Genomic DNA, 25166 nt, shown 5'->3' on the forward strand with positions numbered 1-25166 from the left:
GTTGTAAGCCACGGTTTATCATTATTGTGCATTTTTGTTTTCTTAACAGGAAAACAGGAATCAATGGCGATATCTCGCATTGAATAGAACACATCAGCTTTATTTTGTGTGTCACAACACTCAAGAACCTCATGCCAATCTTGATCCTGAACCCACTGACCAAAAGCACTTATGCCAGATTTCTTCAAAGGGCGTGACTTGTTGATCTTAAAAGTGTTTTTTGTTTTGGCCTGAAACTTGGATTTCCACAAAACACAAACATGATCACTAAACCCTAAGGGTGACATTGGAACGGGTTTATTATACCGAAATTTAAGTGCATGGTTAGTGAGAATTAAATCAAGTGTGGCATCACCACGAGTAGGAAAATCAATAAGTTTGTTTGTTTGTTTACCCAGGTTGGTCCGTGAGGAACACATGCTAATCCATGGAAAACCATGGACCGTTCCAAGCTCATACAAATGCACAAGCCTGGATAGCCAGTGTAGGCTAATATATGCATGCTGGCCCAGATAGCTTTGATAAACAAAGCAAGAAATGGAAGAAAATAGCTAGGAAAAAGAGAAAAGAGAGAAGGCCACTCCCAAACACAATTGTACAATTTTACTCTTAGCCCTTACTTCGTGAGAAAGGAAACTGGAATTCCAATCTCAGGCCCCGATGCAAAGGCTTCGTGGCTCAAGTCATTACCCTTAGTAACAGGATATATGTTCATTCGATTAAAATCGCCAAGAATTACTATCCCAATTTCAGGATATTTGGTTCGCAGTAGATCGATGCTTTGGATCAAATGTTCCTCCAGCAGATTTTGATATGGTGAATCAGTGGTGATGTATACTGCGCATACAGCGATTGCAGAGATACCTCATGGGAGTCTTTTTGGTCGGTTGTTTTTGCAAGGAATAGGGTGATCTTCATTGAAATCATGCCCACCATGCTATTATCATTCAAGAGGTGGAAATGATTAAGAGGATGGCCTGACCAACCTCATACCCATTTTCCCCCATAAAATTGAGATTTTAGTATTAGTGGAAAAGCTGAAAGATGTTTTAAGATTTTGTGAGTCTAAATATGTCTGAATTGGGTTAACCCATTTACACTTTATTTGGCATATAATTAGCGAAAACTTCTAACATAATGATTGATATAGAATCAATGTGACGATGTGGACACAGGACGTATGCCAGTTGCGCTGTGCATAATGCATGACTGGCGCACACTTGGTGAGTTATGCAAGCGTAAGTTGGGAGTAACAAAAACCAAATAATTTGCACCAATTATATGAAGCCAAACAAAGTATTCACTATAGAAGTGATGATGTAACAGGATTATCAACCATAGCTAATAGATGAATAGTTTTTGAATATATCGCCCTGCACTACAACGTTCATGCGGTACCTATGCATCGAACCATAGATCTTTGAAAAGAGCGGTATTATTTTCAATCTATGATTGCAGACATACACAGGTGATGAGTGCAACCCGCTTGTAGTGCAGGTCGATATATTCAAAAATTGTATTCATCTATTGCTATGATAGTTAGATCCTGTTACATTATTACTTCAACTGTGAATAGTATTCACCTATGGTTTCATAGCATTATTTAAATCATAAATACATGAAAGCTAAATTGGGCAATAGGCTGGTAAACAAGGTTATGTATTCTGTATAATAGGCAGCGAGTTCACTGATCAATATACAGTTATTGCCCAATGAACCACCAGTATGAAGGCCATACTTTCATAGATGCTGAGTGCTCAGTGTCATTCAACTATTGGTGAAATCAAACCATCCTTTAATATTGGGGTAAAACTAATGTCGATTTCATACTTTCTTGCCGCTCTGACAACAATTTTGCTTCACTGTGCAGTTGCACCCGACCAAGTTATGGCAAAAATGAAAAAGTGATACAAGCAGGCGACAGGAAATATGTACCTAATACATGCTTTTATGGGAAATTCACCAATTCAATCAATTGAAATTTGGGAAACAGGCTTTCTCGTGGATATCCTGAACAGCATGCTAGAATTACAAAATGCCCCTTTAACAAGAGTTTTTATGTAAAAGAAATGTACAACCAACGACTCATTTTGCTCACCATAAAAGCAGTGTTTTTAAAACTTATTTGTGCTGGTATTATGGTAAACAATAAATGAAACACTAAACAAAGTAGTTTGTTTTTCAGAAAATTTATTCAAACCTGTGTATTTACAACTGGACATCATTACTGTGGCAATATGACATGTATACTATGCTTGGTTAAAAACGTAGTCTCAAGATTTTCTGAAAATACTTGGGTCGATCTGGGTACTCCATAAGAAGAACATGCATTTAAGTTTCTAACAAGAAAGTTCCGCACTGGCCAACGCACACATGCCCTGCTTATAAAAAGAATGGAGTAATGTCAAGACCACACGATTCTACACAACTTTCATACAATCAAGGAAAATGAGGTTGGCACTCTGGCATAATAAATGTAAATTGCCACCACTCTCCAGATCAATGTTGATGAAAGCACTTTGCCATTGGGCACTCCGTGCAATGGGTGAATAGGGTCTATTATATATCCCAGTGTCTAGGGTGCTAGTTAGGATAAATATATTATTCACATACCAGAAAACTTGACAATTTTGTTAAGCAAAGCATCATATTTCTTGTAAGAACATTATTTTGTAACACATGATCAGGTGGGATTTTTCAATGCAACATAGTCATGCGAAACATTGTCAAACCACAGCAAAACACCTGACTATAGAGAGGTGATTTATAGTCAAGTTCCTGAGTAGCATTTTACTATTGTACAATATGCAAAAACCTTCACAGATCTGTTTGAGCTTAAGTGGTGATTTAACCACTAACTAAAACTGTCAAGCAATAACAAGCCAAGCGAGGCAAATAATTCAGGAGGACCTGCACTCCATGTTCTAGTTTACAATCGTAAATTGACCAGTTTGAGATTTGAATGCTGCATCTGCTTTAATGATGCAATACACAAGCAAATTTTTAGCAAAACATTAAATGATTACAACAGGAAAAATTGGCAAAATATATTTCTTTTTACATAATAAGTAAGAGTTTGTTCATAATAACATAACGGGAAACTTTTTAGAACTACAAAAAACTTCTTACAGCTAATTACAGTATCATTTTCTACATCTACATTCTTTGGTTTAAACTTTTCTAAAAAATAACAAAATTACTGCTTTGTAATTAACTCGATGTAAATGCAGTAAAACCTTTTTCTAACTACCGTATTCGTTCCATTAACCACCCATACCCCTATAAACGCCCACCCAGCGACTTTACTACACATGATCCTCTATCATTATGTGCAGGATCCATGCATGCAACTACTCGTGAATCAAACACAAGAGCCATCAACACACAAAGTCCATATTCTGGACCATTTTTTACATTATGTAAACAATATAAAAAATAAGCGCCCACCCAAAATAACTTTGTTAAGCGCCCTGGGCGGTTAATGGAATAAATAAGGTACATGTATATATCAATGATGACATAAAAATAACTTTTTTAAACAGGATTAGGATACTTGATTCAGACTAACTATATTTATGATTAAGTGTCTTAATTACCGTTTATTTAAAGCAGAGACAAATATGAACCTCTTAACTGTTCAATTCTGTGGATAATCTGTTTAATATAATTACATCACATCAAACATGGTAAGTGCAGATTTATTACTTTCCTTGCCAAATCCAGGGCTTTAGGAGGATTTGGAAGACAAATGTGTTGGTTTGAAAATGAAACTAAATCTATAAATTTATGCATTTTTCATATTTTAAATATTTCTGAGCAACCCTGAAAGTACATAACACCCACAAGCCTCGCATACACGCTTGTAAGTTGTAACACATTTTTTGTGAATAACATCACTGCAAAGGTGCTTCTATAATGAACATTTTAGTACCTATATTCCTAAAATTTATTTTTCAGAGCATCAAGTATTTTGTGGTTATCAAAATTTCCACCTTTTCTTATAAACAAAAACTAAATATGACATGGATCAAATAGAATACTCGCTGTAATGAATACTGTTAAGTTAAAAATGTGCCTATTCTCTTGCAACCGCTCTAGTCGACACATCGATTGAAGTCTTTCAATCATTTCGCTATCATGGTAGTTTCTTATACCAGCATGGGAAAAATCACCATCAGAAGCAAATAAAGTACTCTCCCATGCAACGCCATAAACAAAACTTCCAAAAGTAAATTTCTGAAAAGCTTTCTCAACATTATGTTCAGGCATGAAAACTGGTCTTGGGGGAAAAAAGAACCACTGAAAACGGTGTTTTTATCATTTTCTGTGAATTTGATTCAGAAACAGGCTGAAAATCACTGAAAACAATAACAAAAAATGCTGAAATCGGCTAAAACGCTGAAATTTTTCATGCCTGTATGTTGATGATTTGCAGCTGCTGATTTCTCGACAGGTAGAGCACCTACTACCTTAAATATAATACTCATTGTTTTGGCAAATGATACAAACTTATAAACATGTACCTTGTAAATATTCATAAAGCTATTGCAACATCTCCCTGGCTGATTGCCTTTCCTGATTATGTAATCTGTAACTTGAATGGATCCATAAAAGGTGCACTCTAAAATACAATACTGCTTAAGGTACCTTTTTAGATGGTGGCAACTGACAATTCTATGGATTAGAAATTTGGTGGAGTAAATGAAATTTACTCTTATGTTTTGCATGGCATGCACTTTACTGATGCATAATTTGCTCAAATTTGATGCAACTCTATTAAAATAAAACCTCTAGTATTAACTTGGAAAAAGAATCCCAGTCCCTATGTTACAAACGAGGAATCAAATTAGGCATGCTACTATCCTGAGAAATTTGTAAGCTGCCACTACAATATGACAACGCCTTAACTGTTTATTGTTAAGACTTGGGAGAGCAATATTTACAAGGTATCAAATACAAAATACAACAGTCATCTAATTTTAGATAAATCCTGAAAAATACCATTTCTTCTAAGATACCGTAGTCTACTTAAACCCAACCTTGACTCGATCAAACCTGTAAGTAAGCGGACTGGAACCAGGAGCAATTTGTAATTGATTGAACATTGCTCTTCGTTTACTGGAATTTTACAAGAACCAGGAGCAATCCCTGAAGAAACAGGATCAATTCTCAAATAGTAAATCCTTTTTTTTTCATATACAATACAGCATACCAGCACTACTGCATCAAGTGCAAAACTTGAACCAGGAGCAAATTGTTTTAGAAAATTGCTCCTGGTTCATTTGAATTTTTCAAGGACCAAGAGCAATTGGTGGCTTTACGAGGGCAAATTTGCTCTCTATGCCCGCTTATTTCAAGGCTTGGGCTCAATGACATAACTCTCAGTCAAAACACATGCAGTGCGAAATGTTTTTTTGAATAAACACCTTAAAAGATGAGGCAACACTAAGCAAATTCAAAATGGGTTTCACCACAGCACTTGGAAAATGAAAGTTTGGTGCCTGTGTGGTAAGTAATTAAGCCAAGGTTAAGAACTGTATTGAATATATATTCCGTTTTTAACAAACTTTGTCGTCATTCCGTTTTTTTCACCAGCGATAATAAAAAAACGTACAAACTTTATCTACAACTATGTACAAACTACTTTGTTTCTCAAAGTTTAAATATATACACAAGTTAATACAACAAAGCAACATGAGAGAACACTGTATGTTAGCGCAGCATCATCTTTAACAACAATTCTCGCGATTCACAATACAATGCGCCACCAACGGTTGCTCTAGCTAGTCCGATTTTTTACCTCCAGGGTTGACATAGCCTTCCTAGCCACCATTGGATTTTTACGCGAATGTGATAATAATAATGCTGAAACCAGCTCCACAAAGGATTTTGTGATCAATAGATCAAGAATGGATCTACTACAATTATTGTAACCGGCTGTTGAGTGTACATTTGCGTGTAACATAATTATATTGACACAACAACATGTTCCTGTGTTGTATTTGTATTACGCAGGCTTTGGATGTCGATGCACTGCATATTTTTGACTTTCCAGCTACTGCTGGAGGCGCATCGTATTGTGAATCGACCAAATTTGGTGGTATTTTTGTACAGGGAATGGAAGTTTTTGTGTGTGGGTCTCGTTTACTTTTGATGGATAAAATATACATATCCTACGTTACAGTCTGTCCACATAGAAGTACAAATCAAATCTGTGGCAACGGGGGTCAATGCTTTGCGTCACACACGCACACGGCTCGACAAGAGCGTGGTGCGCTCGGCAAGTACAAATCGCGCAGCAGTTGGCGCGCCAAAGAAGCATTGCACTGAATTAATTATTCTCATACTTCCAGTTTCCGAGGTCTATTTACTTTGTACTTCTATGTGGACAGACTATAGATATTGCCACATAAGTTCTAAAAAGAACAAGGGAAATTTATGTTTTTACGAAGGCAAGAATGGTAACTAAAAACATTTTATGACAAGGATCAACACTCATGGATACAATTTTATAACCTGCAATTACACTTTATTAAATATAGTTATATGACTTTTGAAAAAATTCAAAGCACGGTTAACCCCACTTCAGAGAAAAGGCAAAAATACATTACGTGGGCACTAACGCTTCTGTTATAACGGATCATAGTCTCAAGGACTGACACTCATAGTAGGTATATCACCCCAAAAATAAGCGCAGCAGAAACATGTTATTTGACGCTTTTAATTGAATCATCGTTATGAATGCTTCAAAAAACAAAATTGAAATCGGATAATGCAAAGTGATGTAACGTCAACTTGAAGATACCCGGAAATCGGGTGAAAACCTGCCACAAATTGCTAAAAATGGCAAAATGGTAATTTTTGGGATTTGTAATGCTTATTCGGACACTTACTTGAAAAGGTAGCATTGATTTAAGTATCACAGATTAATTGCATATCTTTCCGACTTCGTTAAAGAAAACAAGATTAAAAAATCTCTCCTCGAATAAATGTAATAAATCCACCAAATATACAATTTTAGCCATTTTGACCAATCTGCAGACAAATAAAAGCTTAAAAAATGACTAAGTCCAGCTAATTAATATGCAAAAATAATGCCAACAGAGAACTGTACATGATATGAGGATGCGGTTTTTTTTGCACACATTAAGTACCCAAAGTTCTTTCATTTGGTAACAAAAAAATACACAAAAAGTCATTAATTATGCAAATTAGCTAATTACATCTAATTATATATTTATGCCATTCTTATGTTAATTAGGCATATGTAATTTTTACTTTTTTCAATGTTTTATTTATGTTTTATTCATACAGCATGATTTTGTCAAATATGAACCTGCTGTGATGTTGAATAAAGAAACTGCAGTTAAGTGCCTAAGTGCACCGAGTTTTCAATTGGTATAGGGAAGTGTTTCACTCATTGTCAAAAAAAAAAAAATACATGATAACAAACACTGGTATTTCAGACCGGTGGTACTAGGTCCTCTATTTCGAGAGACCTATATTTATTGATTTATGGACGATCTAAAAAATTCATAAAACAGGTCTTAACTCTTAAACTAGGCAGTGTTTAATTTCATGGAGTTGATAGTGATTTAGGAAATGTTTCACCTACCATATATTAAAAAGACAAATTATTGTGATCAATGAAACATAACGAGGAAATCGTTTTTTGACATGTATGTTTTCAAAAATTGGCCAACTTTGATCCGCGCGCTTTTTGATTCACTGTTATGTATGCGTGCACAGTATACAGAATTATTGTGCAGCCACTGTGACATACCTACTCATAGGTACAATTTTATAATCTGCAATTATACTTAATATGGTTATAACTCTTGGAAAAACTGTCAAGCAAACTAGATGCATGATTAACCCCACTTCAGAGAATTGGGTAAAAAATACATATTACATGAGCGTTAATCTCTTCTGTTATAATGGATCAGAGTCTCAAAGTTATATGTTAATACATGTTACAGCAAAGAAGGTAATCAATATAATGGAAACAAATCTTTTCTCCTCTTCTTAAACAAATCTTTTTTCCTCTTCTTACTTTTTCTCTCAAACTTGTCTAAGTTAAGGTATGGAACGATGAATACAAAAGTGGTACAAACACTAAACGCAAGAGAAGCATTACCCGCCTTCCATTTTCAGCAACTAAAAACTATCCAAAGCCCACTTAGCCTTGCGACAAGCAAGAAAAGGGATATCTCCCCTTACAAGTTTTACACATCCTTTAATTATGATCGCATCAAGCAAAATGAAGACAATGTTGTGAAGGGTCAAATTTCTTCATCATGATCATGATAGAGAACTGTTATCAGCTTTAATTTGATGTGAATGCCATTAAAATGTGACAGTTGAAAACAATGGTTATTTAAACAATAAAGAATATACACATTTGAATGGTAAAATGAGCTCATATAACTCAAAACCAAACTTTCAACATTATCCTCGTCTTGTTTGATAGAGTCACAATGTACTTCAATCATATCGAAGTTGGTGGTCAAATGAACCTGGCTTTAGTTTTCAGCAAGTTTCTTCAGCGGTCTGCCAATTTGGTGCAGTTTATGGCGTATAAGTGGGGTTCACGTCATCATCACATCACCAACTCATTCGCTAGTCAAGATGCGTAGCATCGCGTGACCTAGTTCTTTTTAGGCGATAATAAAAAAAAATAGACTGACACTGCTGAAGGAATTTGCTGAATACTATGGTTTATTACACTTCGCTCCTCGCTTGTGAATACTGAATACCAGAACAATTCAAAACAACAAGTCATGTCTAAACAGTTCTGCTGATTCAGCCTTCCTTCTTTCCTGTTTTCACAAACCAAATATCACCATTTCTAGGCAATCAGATATTAGATCTGTATTTTATGAACAGTAGCACAACTAATAGCTTCTGATGGCACAGGACAGGGCGAGTTGCTGCTGGCTTATCGACTTCTGCTAGGACTTCTGCTGTCACTACGAGAACGGGACCTGCATTAACAAAATGAAAAAAATTATGTTTTAAAACTTACCATATTGCGAGCTACATGTAGCTTGTCCAAATAGTTTGCTTCATTCCATTAAGGGGGTACTACACCCCTGGCCAATTTTGTGCCCATTTTTGCATTTTTCTTAAAAATTATAGCACATTGGTGACAAGTAAGATATGTATGTTATAGGGGCAAGGACTACAACTACTGCACTTGAAAATTCAGCAACTCAAGGCAAGTAGTTATTGATTTATTGGTCAAATATTGGTTTTCCTCATTTTTACTGTAACTCCACAACTGTTGTCTGTGCTGAAATAAAATTTCATGCATGAATGGGAATTGAACCAGTCATATAACATTGTGTAAAGTAACATAATACTTCCTTTCATGTCTATTGCCAGTTCGAGGCTCTCCTCGCATATGGCGTAACAGTTCAATAGGCGAATAATGAAAGACAGAGATAAAAAGACCTTGGGTCTGAAATTCTGACAACTACACAGAAAATGCCGTACTATGCGCAGGTCAGCAACCAATCACGGCACACTTTTGTCCTGACTCGATTAAGTCTTTTTATCTCGGTCTTTTATTATAAGTGCAACACTAATGTGAGCCAGAAGGCCTCAAGTACAAAAATACCATGGCTCTTCTGGACTTCTGCACTTGAAGCCTTTTGGCTCTCACCACACCTGTACCACCTGCATCTCTACCCATTAACTTACCTGGATGATGTCCTTCCATTGGCTGGTGATTTCTCCTTTACAGGGGTGGGTGATCTTGATCTGGACCTTGATCGCGACCTGGATTTGGATCCACTGTAGGATCTGTGTTTGTGTTTCTTCCTGTAAATGATCATGACATACCTTTGTGTTAACAAATTGAGTACCGGTATGTAATGTCAAGGCAGCGTAACACCAACAGAAATCAATAACAACAAGTACTGGCAACATTTTTTTTATACAAAATAGCTCTGAACCATCAAAAATGTATAACTGATTTCCTTGAATTTCTACTAGAGTGCACTTAACATCACTTTCTCCATCAACCTCTATCAATTAGATGTAATGTGTTGAAACAGACTAGTACTGCATCAATGCAAAACAAGTATGGGTTTACGCAACTTGATAGTTCTGTAAGAGTGATTTATAAAAAAGCCACAAATTTATAGAGCGCAAGTACATAAAATCATTGTGCTTGTAACATGAAGTCGCTAAACAGAACACTTTAGCCAAAGACACACCTTTTAACATCATTCAGGAAAACATTGAAAGGAATCCTTCCATTTTGTGGAAGTTTGTGCATGGCATCCTGCATGCCCAATGAAAGTACAAGGATACCTTACAATGCAGTAATGCACCCGCCTAAATGTGCAAACCACGGACAGGATTACAGTAACAGCATCTCAAAATACAAAGGCCACTTGCTCTGTATACAAAGTTGTTAACCAGCAACTTACTCATGACTTCTACTTCTTGATCTGCTTCTTGATCGTCTTGGTGTTCTGCTTCGTGATCTCCTGGGTGTTTTGCTCCTACTTGGAGTATCTTGACTTCTTGGAATGACGCCTTGGACTTCTACTTCTGCTGCGGGATCTCCTACTGTTCCGAGAGTATGGACTGCGACTTCTACTTCGGTTGCGGCTACGGTAGCGAGGCGGTGTGCGACGTCTTCCTCCTTTCCCTCTCATTTGTGATGGTGCTGTATGAATCCAGTAATTTGTTTTTATTAATGTTGCATTGACAGCATTTGAAGGATCATTTTGATTATCAAAATTCAATGTTTGATGCAGATCAACAAAATTGTTGTGTCTTCAAATATTATTCCATTTTTAAGCCCAAATCTGCCCTGATGTAGGTAAAATCTTACTCCCTGTTTCTTTTATAATAATTTTAATGTCAAGGTGTTTGGTTGCGTCAAGCATTTAGTTCTGCCTGAACTGTTTCAATTGAAAACTACGGTACTTACTTTTTCTATCCCCCTCGGCAAACTGCACCTCCAGCTCTCGTCCATAAAACCTATAATGGTCCAGTCTATCCAAGGCGTCCTCTGCATCTTGTACATCTTCAAACGTGAGCTACTACTGTTAAGGAAACTTGTTTCATACTAGTTAGCAGATTTTCCTTAATTAATACATCTATCTTCTTGGGCATACAGACAGTAATAGAGAAAGTGTGCACTGTGCATTATCATTCATGTAAGAGCGATCACTATATCTCAAGAGAATAACAGAGAAAGGAAATGCCTGTGTTAAGTGTTATCATTAGCAATAGTAATGTGCATCTAAAAATAGTTCTTAGCACCAAAGTCACATACTGAATTCAATTACCAATTAGAGACAGGAAGACGTTAATCATGTTACAAGCACTTTATGTAGTCAATCATGAAACCTTTCACCACTAATATCATATCTACTTTATTTTCTTTAGTTACACAGGCACACTCTATATATAGGAACAATAAGAAATAATCAATTTTTTTTCATAGTTGTACTCTTTACACAAAAAACAGCCCGTCAACCTTGCACTTTAATTTTATGGTTATTTTTATGTGGCCTAAAACAATAATGTATGTGACTGATGCTCACATGTTGTAGACTTCTTTAGCAGGGTACTACACCCTCGATAAATTTAGTGTATATTTTGCATTTTTCTCAAAACTAATAACACAGTGGTAAGTTATGTATATTATAGGGACAAGGAATCCAATTATTACTACACTGGAATTTCAGTGACCCAAGACAAGCGGTTTGTTATTTATGATAAGAAATAAGGTACTGCTAGGGTGTACCTCATTTCCTATCATTATACTGAACCGCTTGTCTTGAGTCACTATTATAATGTCAGTGTAGTAATTGGATTCCTTGCCCCAAAAATAAACATAACTTTTGATACCAGTGTGTTATTATTTTTTGAGCAAAATGCAAAAATAGTCACAAATTTACCACAGGGGTGTAGTACTGTAGTAGCCCCTTAAATAAAACATGAAAGGCATATATCCACCAAGTGTTCATGCAAGTCGAAGTTGTAACTGCTTAGTATAAAATATTTAAAAACACTTAATGACTTATGTTTTTGTTTCCATCATTCCATTCCATCGATTTAGTTGCTTGTGCTTTAAGTGATGTCAGTAATGATATTGGGTACGATATTAAAAGGTACATCAAAATTCCTTTTCAGAGGGGTACATGTCCCCCATCAAAATCAGCAGATGGCAATCTTTAGTATTTTTTTGATTATCTGGTGTTTGGAATTTAGGTTAAGCCTACAGATCTAATGGCTTGATATTGTTTATACATCGCAACCCAAAATATTACCAACAAACTTTAAGTGAAATACGGTATTAAATGTATATATATTTCAATATAGCTGGATATAACTCACACAGGACCCACAGCTTGCACTCTTTTAAATTCCGGAAAAAATGACTTGCAACTGATTCCAAAATCAATTTTTGGCAGTTGTTCACCAAATATCGCATTCCAACTGTGAACATTCCAGGATATAGAAATCGCTAGTCCATAACAACAAAATCATGGGCTCACTGCTCATCCTGGCTTGCTTGACTTGGGATGCAAATCCAACAGGCTTGCTTGGCTGCAGCAGGCTTGCTTGACTACTTGCTTGCTTGAGTGCTTGATCGTAGCTTGAACACTTATGACTTGAAATCTTTGCTCTTGGCTTCACCCCTTGTACGTGGCTTGAATGGTTTCAAGGCATCCTGTAGCATATGATGAACAAGTTGTGAGTGTTGTTTGCTTATTTTGGATGGATCCCTTCACTGACATGTACACAATGTAGATTTCATTAAACTATGTCTACCCAGCTCATAATCCAGTAGGAAAAAAAAGCTAAAAAATTTTGCTCAAAATGTACTGCTCTCATTTTCCACTTTAAACATAATTATGAGAGTCTACAATGAGAACGGTGACCCCATCAACTATGGAAGTAAATTCCTCATTTCTTCAAGATCTAACTCTTTATAAAACAGTAAAGACCACCCAATACACCCACATCTTGTTCATCTTATGCACTACTCGGCCAACGGGTGGCGTTGTCTTGCGATGCCTCCGTTCGTCTCTGTACCGACCGATCAACCGACAGTCCACACACCGTATGTACGCGACTTGAGAAACTTTAATCTTGTTCTTGTGCTTGACTTTGGCTTTATGCCTGTACAACATTGTAAGTAAACAGAAAAGAAAAGCACAATTTAGTAAAAATGGTTACAAAAACAGATTTCAAACACAGTACATACCCATAAAGACAAACCCAATCTCAGTCTGCAGCGGTGATATGTACCAAATGCATGGGCTCAATAGATGTAGTATAGTAAGGATATTGAATATAGGCAAAACCACGTGGTTGTCGGGTGTAGTAGTCCAGTGGCATATACACATCTGTTATAGGACCATATTTACCAAACAGTGATCGTAATTCATCCGTCCTGTGGACAAGGGTTTCCAAAAAGAACATACAAAATTAATCTTCTTATCATCTCATGATGTGTGGTGTTGGTACTGAAGTATCAACGCTATAGGCAGGATTTTCAGCTTCTGAATACTTTGCAATATAATATTATTGGAGGCTCCACTTCAGGGCTCAAAATGGTGGGGGGGGCAAGTTGATCTGCTCACAAATTTCACAAGATAGCAACTCTGAAAAACATTTGGCAAGGGCTACTAATGTTAAAATCAAATAGCCCTCCGTCATATTGCCCTTGGCCTTGTAATTTTTATATTACATTTGTCCTGCTCCATTCAACTTTATTCAAGATTATTCCACTGGACAAACATTTGGACCTTTATCCAGTATGCTGTAAAATGTTTGCTCCAAAATGAACACACCAGGTATGAAATTTAAGACTGCAAATACAAACCATTCCTACCAATTGCTAAATTGGCACCTTCCTACCATTGGTTGGGTGACTGAACATAGGCCTACCATACCACATACAATTATGTAGGAACTACAAGTGCAGTGCCAGTGGTCCTTCGACCACAAAGACAGTCGTTTTGACCTTTAGCCCTAAAGGAACATGGGCAAATTTGTGAGCAGCCCATATTATATGCATAGGCAATTGTCAATGCATGTATCCACAGCCTCATCCCCCACTTTTCTCAAAAAATTGGGATTTTTATACCATTTTGAATTCGAATTTTTCCAAATATTTATGAACTATAGCCTAGGGTGGCATTTTATTTGTATCCCACAATAATCGGTGGGTTGGATCGCTAGATATTGCTGTCAGTGTTTACTCAGAGGCCGTATGTCTCAATTTTGGCCCAGTGAAAATTATTTTTGGGCCACACAAATTTGTAATGCTGTATTACAATTAGTCAATTTGGGGAATTACTGAGCCAAAATCGGGCCAATTTGGGAAGAAAATGTTTCATTTGGTGCACCCAATTTCCAGAGAGAGTAAACACTGATTGCTGTTTGAAAAATGATTTTTTTTTTGTGCTGGTATCAACATAAAAAAATAGTATATTTTTAATAACCCCAGTTCCTGAATGCCGATAGTCCGATACCCAAATTTATTTTTTGTTTGGGGAACCGGAAGATGAAACTTTATTTTGACTAGTGATTTATAAGCAATTATTATGGACGACTCGTGGGCTCAACAAACTTTTGAGTTTTGATGTGTTGCTTGAAAGCTAGTGAAACCACGGATGACGGACATTTGACACACCCAAGTACATAAAGTGACTGCCTTGAAGCACGGTGCACAGACCCCTTTATTTGCCAATTTGGACCCCTGGACTCAGCAGGTCATCGCTAACCCTACCTATGGCACCTGCTACAACTTGTTTGAAATTTGAAGTTACTACAACTGCCCCTAAATAGGCTAAAATTGTATTGAAATCAATCTTTTTGAATAAAATAAACACACTATCTGTGGTCATCTTGTGACTCCCTACATTTTGGTCATGATCAAAAAATTTGTATGACCCCCATGGCCAGATTAACCTGGGGGGTGCCTGGGCCAGGGCAAACTCACTCAAGTGCCCAGTTTTGGTTTAGGTACAATAAGATCGATAGCGACAGCCGGGAGATGAGCATAGGTTCTACCCGAGTAACCAGACTAAATTAGCCCCAAATGAAGGTGAAATTTGGAACACAAAAGGCCAGTGAGCGTGCAGTGCCCAAAATGTTGTAATTTTATCTATATTTAGGGGGGAAAACAAGGTTTTTTGGGCTAAAAAAAAGGAATATGCCTGGACACAGGCTCATCTGACCCAATGATAAATCTGGCCCTGTTGGGACTAGACTCGCTTGCCAGTCCTATGGATGACCCCGGCCATCCGGGTACTTATTTTACATGACGCTACAGCGGCTACACTTACGCTTTTCAACCCACAATAGATTGTGGAGCAGAGCGACTAGTTGAAGACTTGTAGCAAAGCTGACTCAGTTTGTTTACATTCTGTTTTGACCTTGAATCAAGCAAATTTCTGGGCAGATTTCGGTAAAATAAAGGTTAAATACTTGGCGAAAATTGCATTTTATTATGTGAAGCTGAACACATGAACATGTTGGCTGGAGGCCCATGTCGAAGTTATTCTCTTGGTCGGGCCACATCACATCCATTGGCATTCATGCATTGGAGTGAAAACAACTAGTTTGTGATACACTCCAGAGTTCAGTGAATGCGAATGTTGTTTTCACTCCAGTGCTATTGTCAGCCGGTTCATGCCCGGATGTCCAACCGACAGAATGGAAATTATGGTAGTATTTAGGCCGATTTGAAAAGGGACAAACCACAGAAAACTACAAATTTGACTTCTGAATCAGATTTGTTGTCAACGGCTTGTGACGTCATTCCGGGGTCACCTATATGCCGTGCCTTTATGGTACTATGTATAGGACTGGCTTACGCCATTTTGGATGTCATACAACATTGCTCTTACCGATTTGCGCAGGTTAAAAATTTGAAAAAAATTGTTGAAAATGTCATCAATGACAATGTATTGTATACAAAATTGGTACGCACCTTCCCGGGGGGGGGGGGGGCACTCACATTTCCCAGCTATAGATACGGGTATGTGCAAGCGGCGACGACCCCCCTTTTTCAGAGCCGCTAGCCGTTCCTTAGACCCTCTGAATTCATTGATTGCCCGCTCTGAAGCCCCGAATTTTTTCTAGCCATTCCATAGACCCTCAGATCATCTACTTCCGCTCCCATTGGCATGACTGACATGCATGCATGGCTAGTTCACCACGTAAACTTATGGCTCAAAATTCGGACCGCTCGCCAATAAGTTTACTGCTTTCTGTGTTTTGAAATTGGTTGACGTTTTAATGATCCCCGATTTCCGGTCGATTATTTTAGTAGGGGGGTGTGTAATTTTGCAAAATTTGACTTTTTAATGTGAGGCCCCCTTCAAAATATGGTATCCCCAATACAAATCAAGAATATAAAAGAATTTTTCCAAAAAAAGTTGCATAACCCACCTGTACATGCCCCTTGAAAGTTTTGATGACAAGGTTCCGAATTCGGCAGGTTTCAGGCAGCAGACGACATAAATTGGTGTTGTTCGTGTATATACCTGTATATCAAGCAATTTACTACTGTGATTTGGGATTTATTAGTACTAGCAGCTAATTGTCTATGGTTTTGCAAGTTGACTGATCGATTAGTAATCAATTAATCAATAAATTGATTGGTTAATGGATCAATTAAAGCCGTATTCAGCGCTCCAAAGACTGGGTGGTGGCAAAATCTAAATTTTATGCATCAAATAGTGGCTAAGCTCTTTTTTTAAGTTTTTTCATTTTTCCAAAAGGGTTTAGGTTGAATTGTTTGGAAATTATAGCAACTTTTGCATAAAAATAATATTATCGGATGTGATATTTTATTTCACATACTGGTAGTGTTCTTAGGAGCATTGCAGATGCACATTAATTAAATTGTGTCTAATTTGAAAATGCAAATTGGAATGACTTGAAATGTTGGGAGTAAGGGTATTTTTGAAAATAAACTGATTTACAACATTTATAAAGAGGATTGCTAGAATCACCGAATATGCCTTTAAGGTAACCCGCGCTACATCAGAATAACGTAACATAACATCGGATCGTCCAATCAGACAGTTCACAACTTTGGTGTCGAAGAGTTTGTGGCAAGAAGCTGCAATCGGAACGCTATTAAAAGCTAGGCCTATTGAACATCCACCGCTGATGTTCAACAGAATTCTGACTAGACATTGGGCTTGGCAGGGATAAGATTTATTCTAGATTTTTAGTGAATGCTATACCACATCTTCCAGCTCAAGCACGACAGAACAAGTCATTGATTGCATTATTGATATTATGATTTCGACCAAATAAGGCCAGATAATTTTAAGTTTACATGGCGCCAAAGCAGAATATTATCATGATTATTAGTCAGTGAGCTTGAAGAAAGAGCAGTCTAACAGACTAACTCTGACATGTGCCATTACTTTATACCATCAAAACAGAAAATGAAGCAATGTTCTTGCAGAAGTTAAACATGTTTAGCATGCATTGTGAGATGTTTTATCAAATTATTATGTTTTATGACATTTGCTTTTTGAAAGTCTTGTACTGTGTAGGAGCTTTGCCGGGCTGCATCTTGTTGTCTTCCAATATATTCCAAATCCCATCCTTCCAATGTCTATATCAAGATCTTCTTACAGCTGACCCTGAGACCCTTCTGAATGTGAATGAACCAGCATTGCAATTTGTTTCTGAGGAGGAGCAGAAAGGAAATATGAATGCTCTTTCTCAAATGGACATAAAGAAGCTGGATAGAGCACTGTTAATAGTTCACAATCTTGATGCTGATGCTTGGGACACCTAATTATCACTTCCAAAAAATATTGACCTTTTCAGGCTTCAAGGATCACAAAAAAGCTTCCTGCAGAAGCCTATACTAAAACATTAAAGCTCTATCTCAGCAATTTGACATCAAAAGGAACGTGTTTATGAGTGAATTCAATGAAGCTGCGAATTCACTATTCGGATCATTGTAACTGCATTTCCGCCTATCCAGGTCTCACACATGTGAAGTTGTCATATTTGGAGCTTGATCTGTCCAAAAGGGCCCTAATTGTTTCCCGCTATTCATGACAAAGTAACCATGGTAATTGGAAACAATTTAAAAATGTTAATTTTGATATAGTATTCAGCAAGCAATGAAAATAATTACATTTGATGAGCTAGTATTTTGCTTTTCATAACTTGTCAATATATCCCTATAGTAATACACTGTGCAAGTCTTCCGAATTCGGCAACCTTATTTAAAAACTTTCAGAGGGTATGTACAGGGGGGTTACCCTTCTCAAATTTAATTTTGATTGTTATATTCTTGTTTAGGAGGGTCTACTACATATTTTCAGGGGGGCCCCAGAAAAATTTTGAATTATCACACCCCCTAATTTTAGCTGTGTCACGTCACATGCATGACGCTACTGGGTACCAGCGAAACTTCAGAAAAAAAAAATCGCGATCGCCGATAACGATGTGATTATGGGACTTACAAAGGATTACAGAGAGATATTTCTTGCCAAAATTTGACCATTTCTAGGTAGTTTGGCCCTACTTTGTCTGCGTTATATGAAAAAGGACAGTCTTAAGTAAGTAAATGTGCAACGCTTTTAATGTTTTGATGTTTTGGAAGACTGGGAGGGATCAGAACAAAAAAAATGATGGAGCCTATTCTTGACTGTGTAATATTCCTTCAACCAGTTGCCGTGCGGTAACAGTCTTATACGATGGACAGATAGTATCAGTTTGTGAATGAGGACATCGTTCCTTGTACTACATGCATGGCTATCATTCATGGCATGCTTCACTGGTTTTGATGCGATTTCATGGATTTAAGATACAGATAAAGTCTTATTCAGATTTCATTTGACAGCTTAACCATTGCGTATACGCGCGCGACGTCAAGCGTGTGCATTGGACCTTGTGCAAATAATACGCGCTGGACGGATAGCAGTATGCTGCCTTAATTTGTAAAAGGGAATCTGAATAAGACTTTAGATAGCTCATGCGCTGCCTCAATGCCCTCCCAAGCTCTATGATCCCCATATCCATCACCAGAATATCAGTGGCCTGGATTGAGGTCTGAGTATAGACTTCTCGATCAACCTGATCCCCGTATTTGAGCTGCAGCACTACCAGTTCGGCAAATCCGTCAAATCGGGATGTATACCCCGATCGGGATGTACATCCCAATCGGGATGTATATGGCGCATTTGGAAATGAAACACGTGGGCAGTTCAGATTAAGCTAACGCAGCATACCAGGGTAGGGTGTGACAAACACGCTGGCGGAAATTTGTTCATGGTTTCGGAAAATTTTAACCATGTTTAATCGATTCCTTACAAAATTTTACCCGTAGGTTAACCGTGGGAAAAAAGGGGTTTACCGTTGCAAAAAAAAGTTATAGAGCCTCAAAGTTGGATTTTACGTTAAAAAAACCAAAACTCATTTTTATAAGAATTCAGGGTCCCAGAGCTTCCCTAGTTAGGTTGTCGACATTATAAAATGTGTTTCCAACAATCATTCAGTGTTAAGATGAAAGTCACGACTTTTATCTATCATTTGCAAAAAAACAGAGCTCATTTGATAAAACAGTTTTGAAGATATGATCTCGGATGCTTGACGGATGCAATTTTTAGGCCTAAATATTGATCAGTCAAGTCGCACCGCACAGATCGCACACGCACATCGCACAATCTAGGCCTACTTCATTCAAATTCTTTGTTTGTTTGTTTGTTGTTTTTCATTGTTCGTTTGTTTTGTTTTGTTGCTGTTGTTGTTGTTGTTTTTGTTTGGGGGGATTTTTTAAGCAAGGGAGGATTTTGGTTTGATTTTGTGCAAGGCAAGCAACTTTTAAGTTTGTTGAATAGATTCATCATGCGGGTTTGTTCAGTAATGTAGGCTTAGGCCTACACATTTTTGCATATGATTGCGTTTTGACAAAACGAAGTAAATTTTTACTCGCTATACAATATTTTTTGTAGGACGACACATTATAATTATGTAGTCAGTAAAAATTCACTTGGTTTTGAACAAAAATTCAAAATGTTTATCAACATTTAAGTTGAAAATGGAAAGAGTGCAAGTCAAAGGGGGTATATATTACGGATACACTTTAAAACGCTTTAGGCCTATTATAGGCCTAAGCTATAAAAAGAAATTAGAAACTGAAAATTACAGAAAATGTCAATGTATGCAAAGTTCTTTTTTTTTCTTTTCTTTTCTTTTTTTTTTTTTTTTTTCTTTTTTTCTTTTGCAGGCCGAGGAGGCATGCAATCAATTTTAGCAGGCAGAGGATTTTTTTGGCATTGAATAGAGCTAACACCAGATGTAGGAATGTATCAAACTCACAGAAAAGTATTGCACAGCCCCTTCCGTTAAAACTGCGAGGACATTAATTTAGCCCACCCAGTAAATTATTTTGCCCACCGTACCCAGTAGCTCTCAGTAGGCCTAGGCCTAAATTAAGGGATCTCACCAGTAATCAAGTTCCAATATTCTTTTATGCGTTAAAATGTTAAAAGGCACAGAGGAATTCGCATCATTTTTTCATTATTAAAATATCATGCATTCAAAGCACCATTTTCCTTCAAGTTTATGATATATTCTCCGCAATTTTTTGGTAGTTGAGCTGCTCGGATTTTCCGCGGAAATTCGAACACAACATAGGCCTACACCCAGAGAAGATCTTCTCTGATACACCATACCAATCTCTACAGCACAGGGCATGTGTTGAGACATCATTTGGTGAATTTTCAGAATTGTAATATTTTAAATATCTTTTTGATGCTTATAGGCTCAGGAACGGGGGGGCTCAGCTCCCTTAATAATTTTGGTAATGGGGCTGAAAGATATTTCCTAGGTGAAGTTAAAAAATTGTGATAAAATAGAGGCAAAATGGGTGTTTGTGACCTATTTTGCACAATTCCCCCCCCCCCCGGCACCCCAGTGTGGCTCACCAAAATGGTATAGGAAGCCAAATTTTAATGTCAATCTTGAGCCAAAATGTTTGAATCTTCAATGCAAATTGTGTGTTTTTAATATAGATTTGAAACACGATTTGAAATAAATGAATGATTTTCTTGGTTAGGCCTACACTATAAGGGGCTGTGTAATTATTATGAGCCCTGGGGGAGGGGGGCAAGCCAATTTTTGGCGAGCTGAAAGGGGGGGCAACTTTGTTCCATAACCATTAAGATAGGACATTTTTTGTTTTTGCTATAGCCCCCGAATGAAATGTATTTAAAGGCCCATTCAGTGATTTGCTCATCCGGACGATCGTAAAAACCATCAAAATTCAGATTTTGGTACCTTTGTCATTGTCATAGATGTGCTAACACAGCATGCGAGTGGTTCAGCCGAAAGCCGTGTAATAATAAGACATTTTACACGAATCTGTAATTTAAATACTGACAGTATCTAAATTAGCTATACATGTATTTGAATGGGGCTCAACTTCGTCAGTACTGCTGTTTTCTTCGTGTTTGCAAATTTGTTATTTCAAAAATACCAAATGACAATTTGAATGACTTATCCTTCACATTTAAGCAATTTATAAACAATTTTAATTTTTTGCACTTGCGCTGGGGTCACTGAATGGGTCTTTAATTATGTTTGTACTCACTCAGGTAGCATTTTGTGTGAATTTTACATCCGAACTAAGTGCTATTCTTTTTTATGCGCATTTTAGTGTCTAAAATGGCCCAAAAATGAGAGTTTTTCAATATTGCCGTCCATTTCTAATCGTCACCCCATTACATGTAAAATAAAAAGGCTCATAAAAATTTAATAGCACTTCATAGTTCGGATGTAAAATTCACACAAAATGCTTTTTGAGTGGTTACAAAGATAATTAAATACTTTTCATTCGTGGGCTATGTGGAATTTAAAGAAAATATTCCTTGTACAATGACATTTCACGATAAAATATCCATTGGAAACAAAGGTGGGGGGGCAAGCAATTTTTGGCAAGCTGAGAGGAGCGGGTGGGCAAGCGACTTGGCAAACATTCATGGGCCCCTTTTGAATAAAACGCCCCAAAAGGCTTAGGAAAACAGTACGGAAACACTTAAATATGGACATTTTCCTTCTCGCTGCGCTCGCAACATATCTAGACCATTTACACAAATAAGATTTGCAAATTGAGATCCCCATGTACTTTTAGCCTATATTTGACAATTTTCGTCAAATTTTACTTTATTTCATTGACTAAGTTATCATCATGGTTTATTTGAAATGCATTAGATATTTTAGACTAGACATTTTTAGGCTGGCCATTTTTTGGCTAGCCTAACCATGATGTGTGTTACGTAGGCTATGTACTCGTTTTAAAATCTTTAAATGTTGAGCAATATCGAGGATAGGCCTATGGCCATGTTAGGGGCGCACCATTAGATTTCCAGGGGGGGCATGGGAGTTTTTGAAAAAAAAAACTTTGCCCACTAGTGAGGAAAAAAAAAAAAAATTGCCCACTAGTGAGAAAAAAAAAAAAGTCACTGATGAGTAAAAAAAAAAAATTTCCCCCACCCAACTTTGTATACAAATTTACATTAAAATTGAAAAAAAAATAACTTCGCCGCCAAAAAAAAAAAAAAAATTTGGTGCTCTTGGAGGCTTAAAAAAAATTCAAGCATGCCTTGGCGTAAAAAAAAATTCTGCCTGACCCAAACTCCCATGCCCCCCTGAGAATCTAATGGTGCGTCCCTTATAGATCTAGTGCAATTTCATGCATCCGCTTCACAATTCTTGGTTTTTATTGGTTTTTTATTTTTACGCTTTTATTATTATTTAGCAGTTTTATGGTTATGGCTAGGTAGCATATTGAATGAAAATCAGTATAGATGAGTCATGGTTCTACAATGTATATTTTTTTTGCCAAAAACTTTTTTTCTGTTCTACTTAGAACCCTTGAAGCAGTGTCCGAAATAAGGAAAATATGGAGGTTATCCCGAGGATAACTAAAGCATGAATTCTGCTTGTCCTCAATACATTTTGGTTGTCCCCAAAATGTGTCATACTTTTGGAGGTAAAATATAGTGGTTGTCCAGGGGATAAGTACATAGCTCAATATGGTTGTCCCCAGTGATTTTTGGACATGAGGACAAGAGGATAAGTGCTTATTTCGAACACTGCCTTGAAGGGTTCCAGCCTCACTTCCAGGTTCTACAATAAAGCATTTCCTTGTCTAAAGATGGAACATTAAGAACCCTTCAAAGATTCTATATCAAAAAGAGAAATCTTCTTTAGCCAAGCAAATGGTTTTATCCAAAAAAAAACCCCATAGGCCTATGGCCTACTGCTTTTCACTTTTCTTAACTTTGCGATGTGAGTCCTTGAATTAATTAGAATTAGATTGAAAGTCGCTCTAGGCCTATTTAAATCTTTACTGAGGTTCTTTATGCATAGACTCTCTAGAAAGTAGAGTCTTTATGCTTTATGTAACTTTTTAAGGTTCTATATATATAAACTCAACCAATAAAGTATCGAAACGATTATAGATGGTCAGATATATCGGGAACTGAAATATATAGCAAAAACTTATTTAATGTATATAAAGCGCAAGTTTCTCTTGCGCATTTTGATACCTCTTTTGTTGCTCTACGATATCATTTAGTCGAGTTATGAGCGCCTGAGTGGCTTCAAGTTAGATTTTAAAAGTTGCACTTAGCTCCTATTCAAGCCAAATGCGTTGTACTGTAACCAATAAATGACCATTGCTTTTGTCCGCCAATTTCAAATGAGTGTGTGTGATGGTGGGCACACCAAGTATTGAGATGTCAGCAGAAAGAGGTCATGAGATAAGTCAGAGATAAGTGAAGGGTAGCAAGTATTAAAGTAGGAAGTCGAAGGAGTAAAATAAAGTAAAGTTCATGGTTAAGTAAACAGAGCACATCTTTGTCTTGATTTTGTGTGTGTGTGTACACGACGAATGCATTTGGCTTGAATAGGAGCTAAGTGCAACTTTCAAAATCCGACATGAAGCCACTCAAGCGCCCATAACTCGACCAAATGATATCGTAGAGCAACAAAAGAGGTATCAAAATGCGCAGGAGAAAACTGCGCTTTTATATACTTAAATAAGTTTTTGCTATATATTTCATTTCCCAATATATCTGACCATCTATAATCGTTTCGATACTTTATTGGTTGAGTTTAGTATCATTGCTTAGGGCGCTGAAAACGGGGGGGGGGGGGAAGGTTCTACGTTGCACCTTTTTTTTTCTAAGACTAAGAGAGAACCGTATCACTGATCTATCTTCTGTTTGAGTCCCTGTTAAATCTGATATTGCATACAAATTATATTAATTATAATCTTTAAAATAAAAATAAATTGCTTTCCATCTCGTTTGAGAACATGTGCTGCAAGAAAGGCTATAAATAATTAGAAATGTCCTGGATAAATCACTGCAAATGAGTTACGCGGGCCCTGGGCGCCCGGTTGTAAGCATGGCGTTTTATACATCCCATTCGGGATGTACTTCCCGCTTATACATCCCGTTCGGGATGTACATCCCGTTTTGGTATATATGCTCGTTTTGACGGATTTGCCGAACTGACTACGGCTACAAATTGTCATTTTCCCGCCAGCACCACATGTTTACAAGCATTGTTGTTGTTTCCCCACATGCCTGCACTGACAACCTGACAACGCATACGGACAACAGACAATAATCAGTTAAATTACACAAAATACGCCTTCATATCCTCTGAATTTTGTCCAGCAGGATCCTGGATATTGCAAGATAACAACTGCCTGTCTCACCTTGTTCCATCTGGCACATTACGGACATAAAGCGACGAATTCGCAGGCCGACTTCCAAACCTGTACGACATTTTCCTGCATGCGGTGTATTTATGAAAATTCGCTAGTATTCCTTCACTGCGCATGTGCAGTTCAATTACGAATAGTCTCGGTGCAGTCGGCTGGTGCTGGTTCGTTGATTTGCTTTGTAGTATACGGCTGCGACAAAGACTACAGCTGGACAAAATCTACTGGACAGCGCGACGATTTATGCCTAACTTTATGCACTGTGTTTTATAGTTAGGCATAAAGCTTCTTACACCATAGAATCTTGAATGAACAGTGACCTTCTGGCCGAATTACTTTAATCAGGCCTACATTGTTTTATATGCACGTGAAATAAAAGGTTGTTTGCAAGTAGATTCGATACAGGCTACTG

General features: G+C 37.2%; 1 protein-coding gene across 1 annotated transcript; it reads right to left on the reverse strand.

The window, feature by feature from the left end:
* Positions 1-8814: 8814 nt before the first annotated feature.
* LOC140148632 (uncharacterized) lies at positions 8815-24860 on the reverse strand. Its single transcript, XM_072170657.1, is given in 7 exon segments — positions 8815-8984; positions 9703-9822; positions 10437-10525; positions 10527-10678; positions 10946-11049; positions 13319-13423; positions 24749-24860. Coding segments are annotated over 7 exon segments (687 nt in total). The 5' UTR covers positions 24820-24860; the 3' UTR covers positions 8815-8938.
* Between the last annotated feature and the right edge of the window lie 306 nt (positions 24861-25166).

The sequence above is a fragment of the Amphiura filiformis genome, chromosome 3, assembly GCF_039555335.1.
Source record: "Amphiura filiformis chromosome 3, Afil_fr2py, whole genome shotgun sequence".
Lineage (NCBI taxonomy): Eukaryota > Metazoa > Echinodermata > Ophiuroidea > Amphilepidida > Amphiuridae > Amphiura > Amphiura filiformis.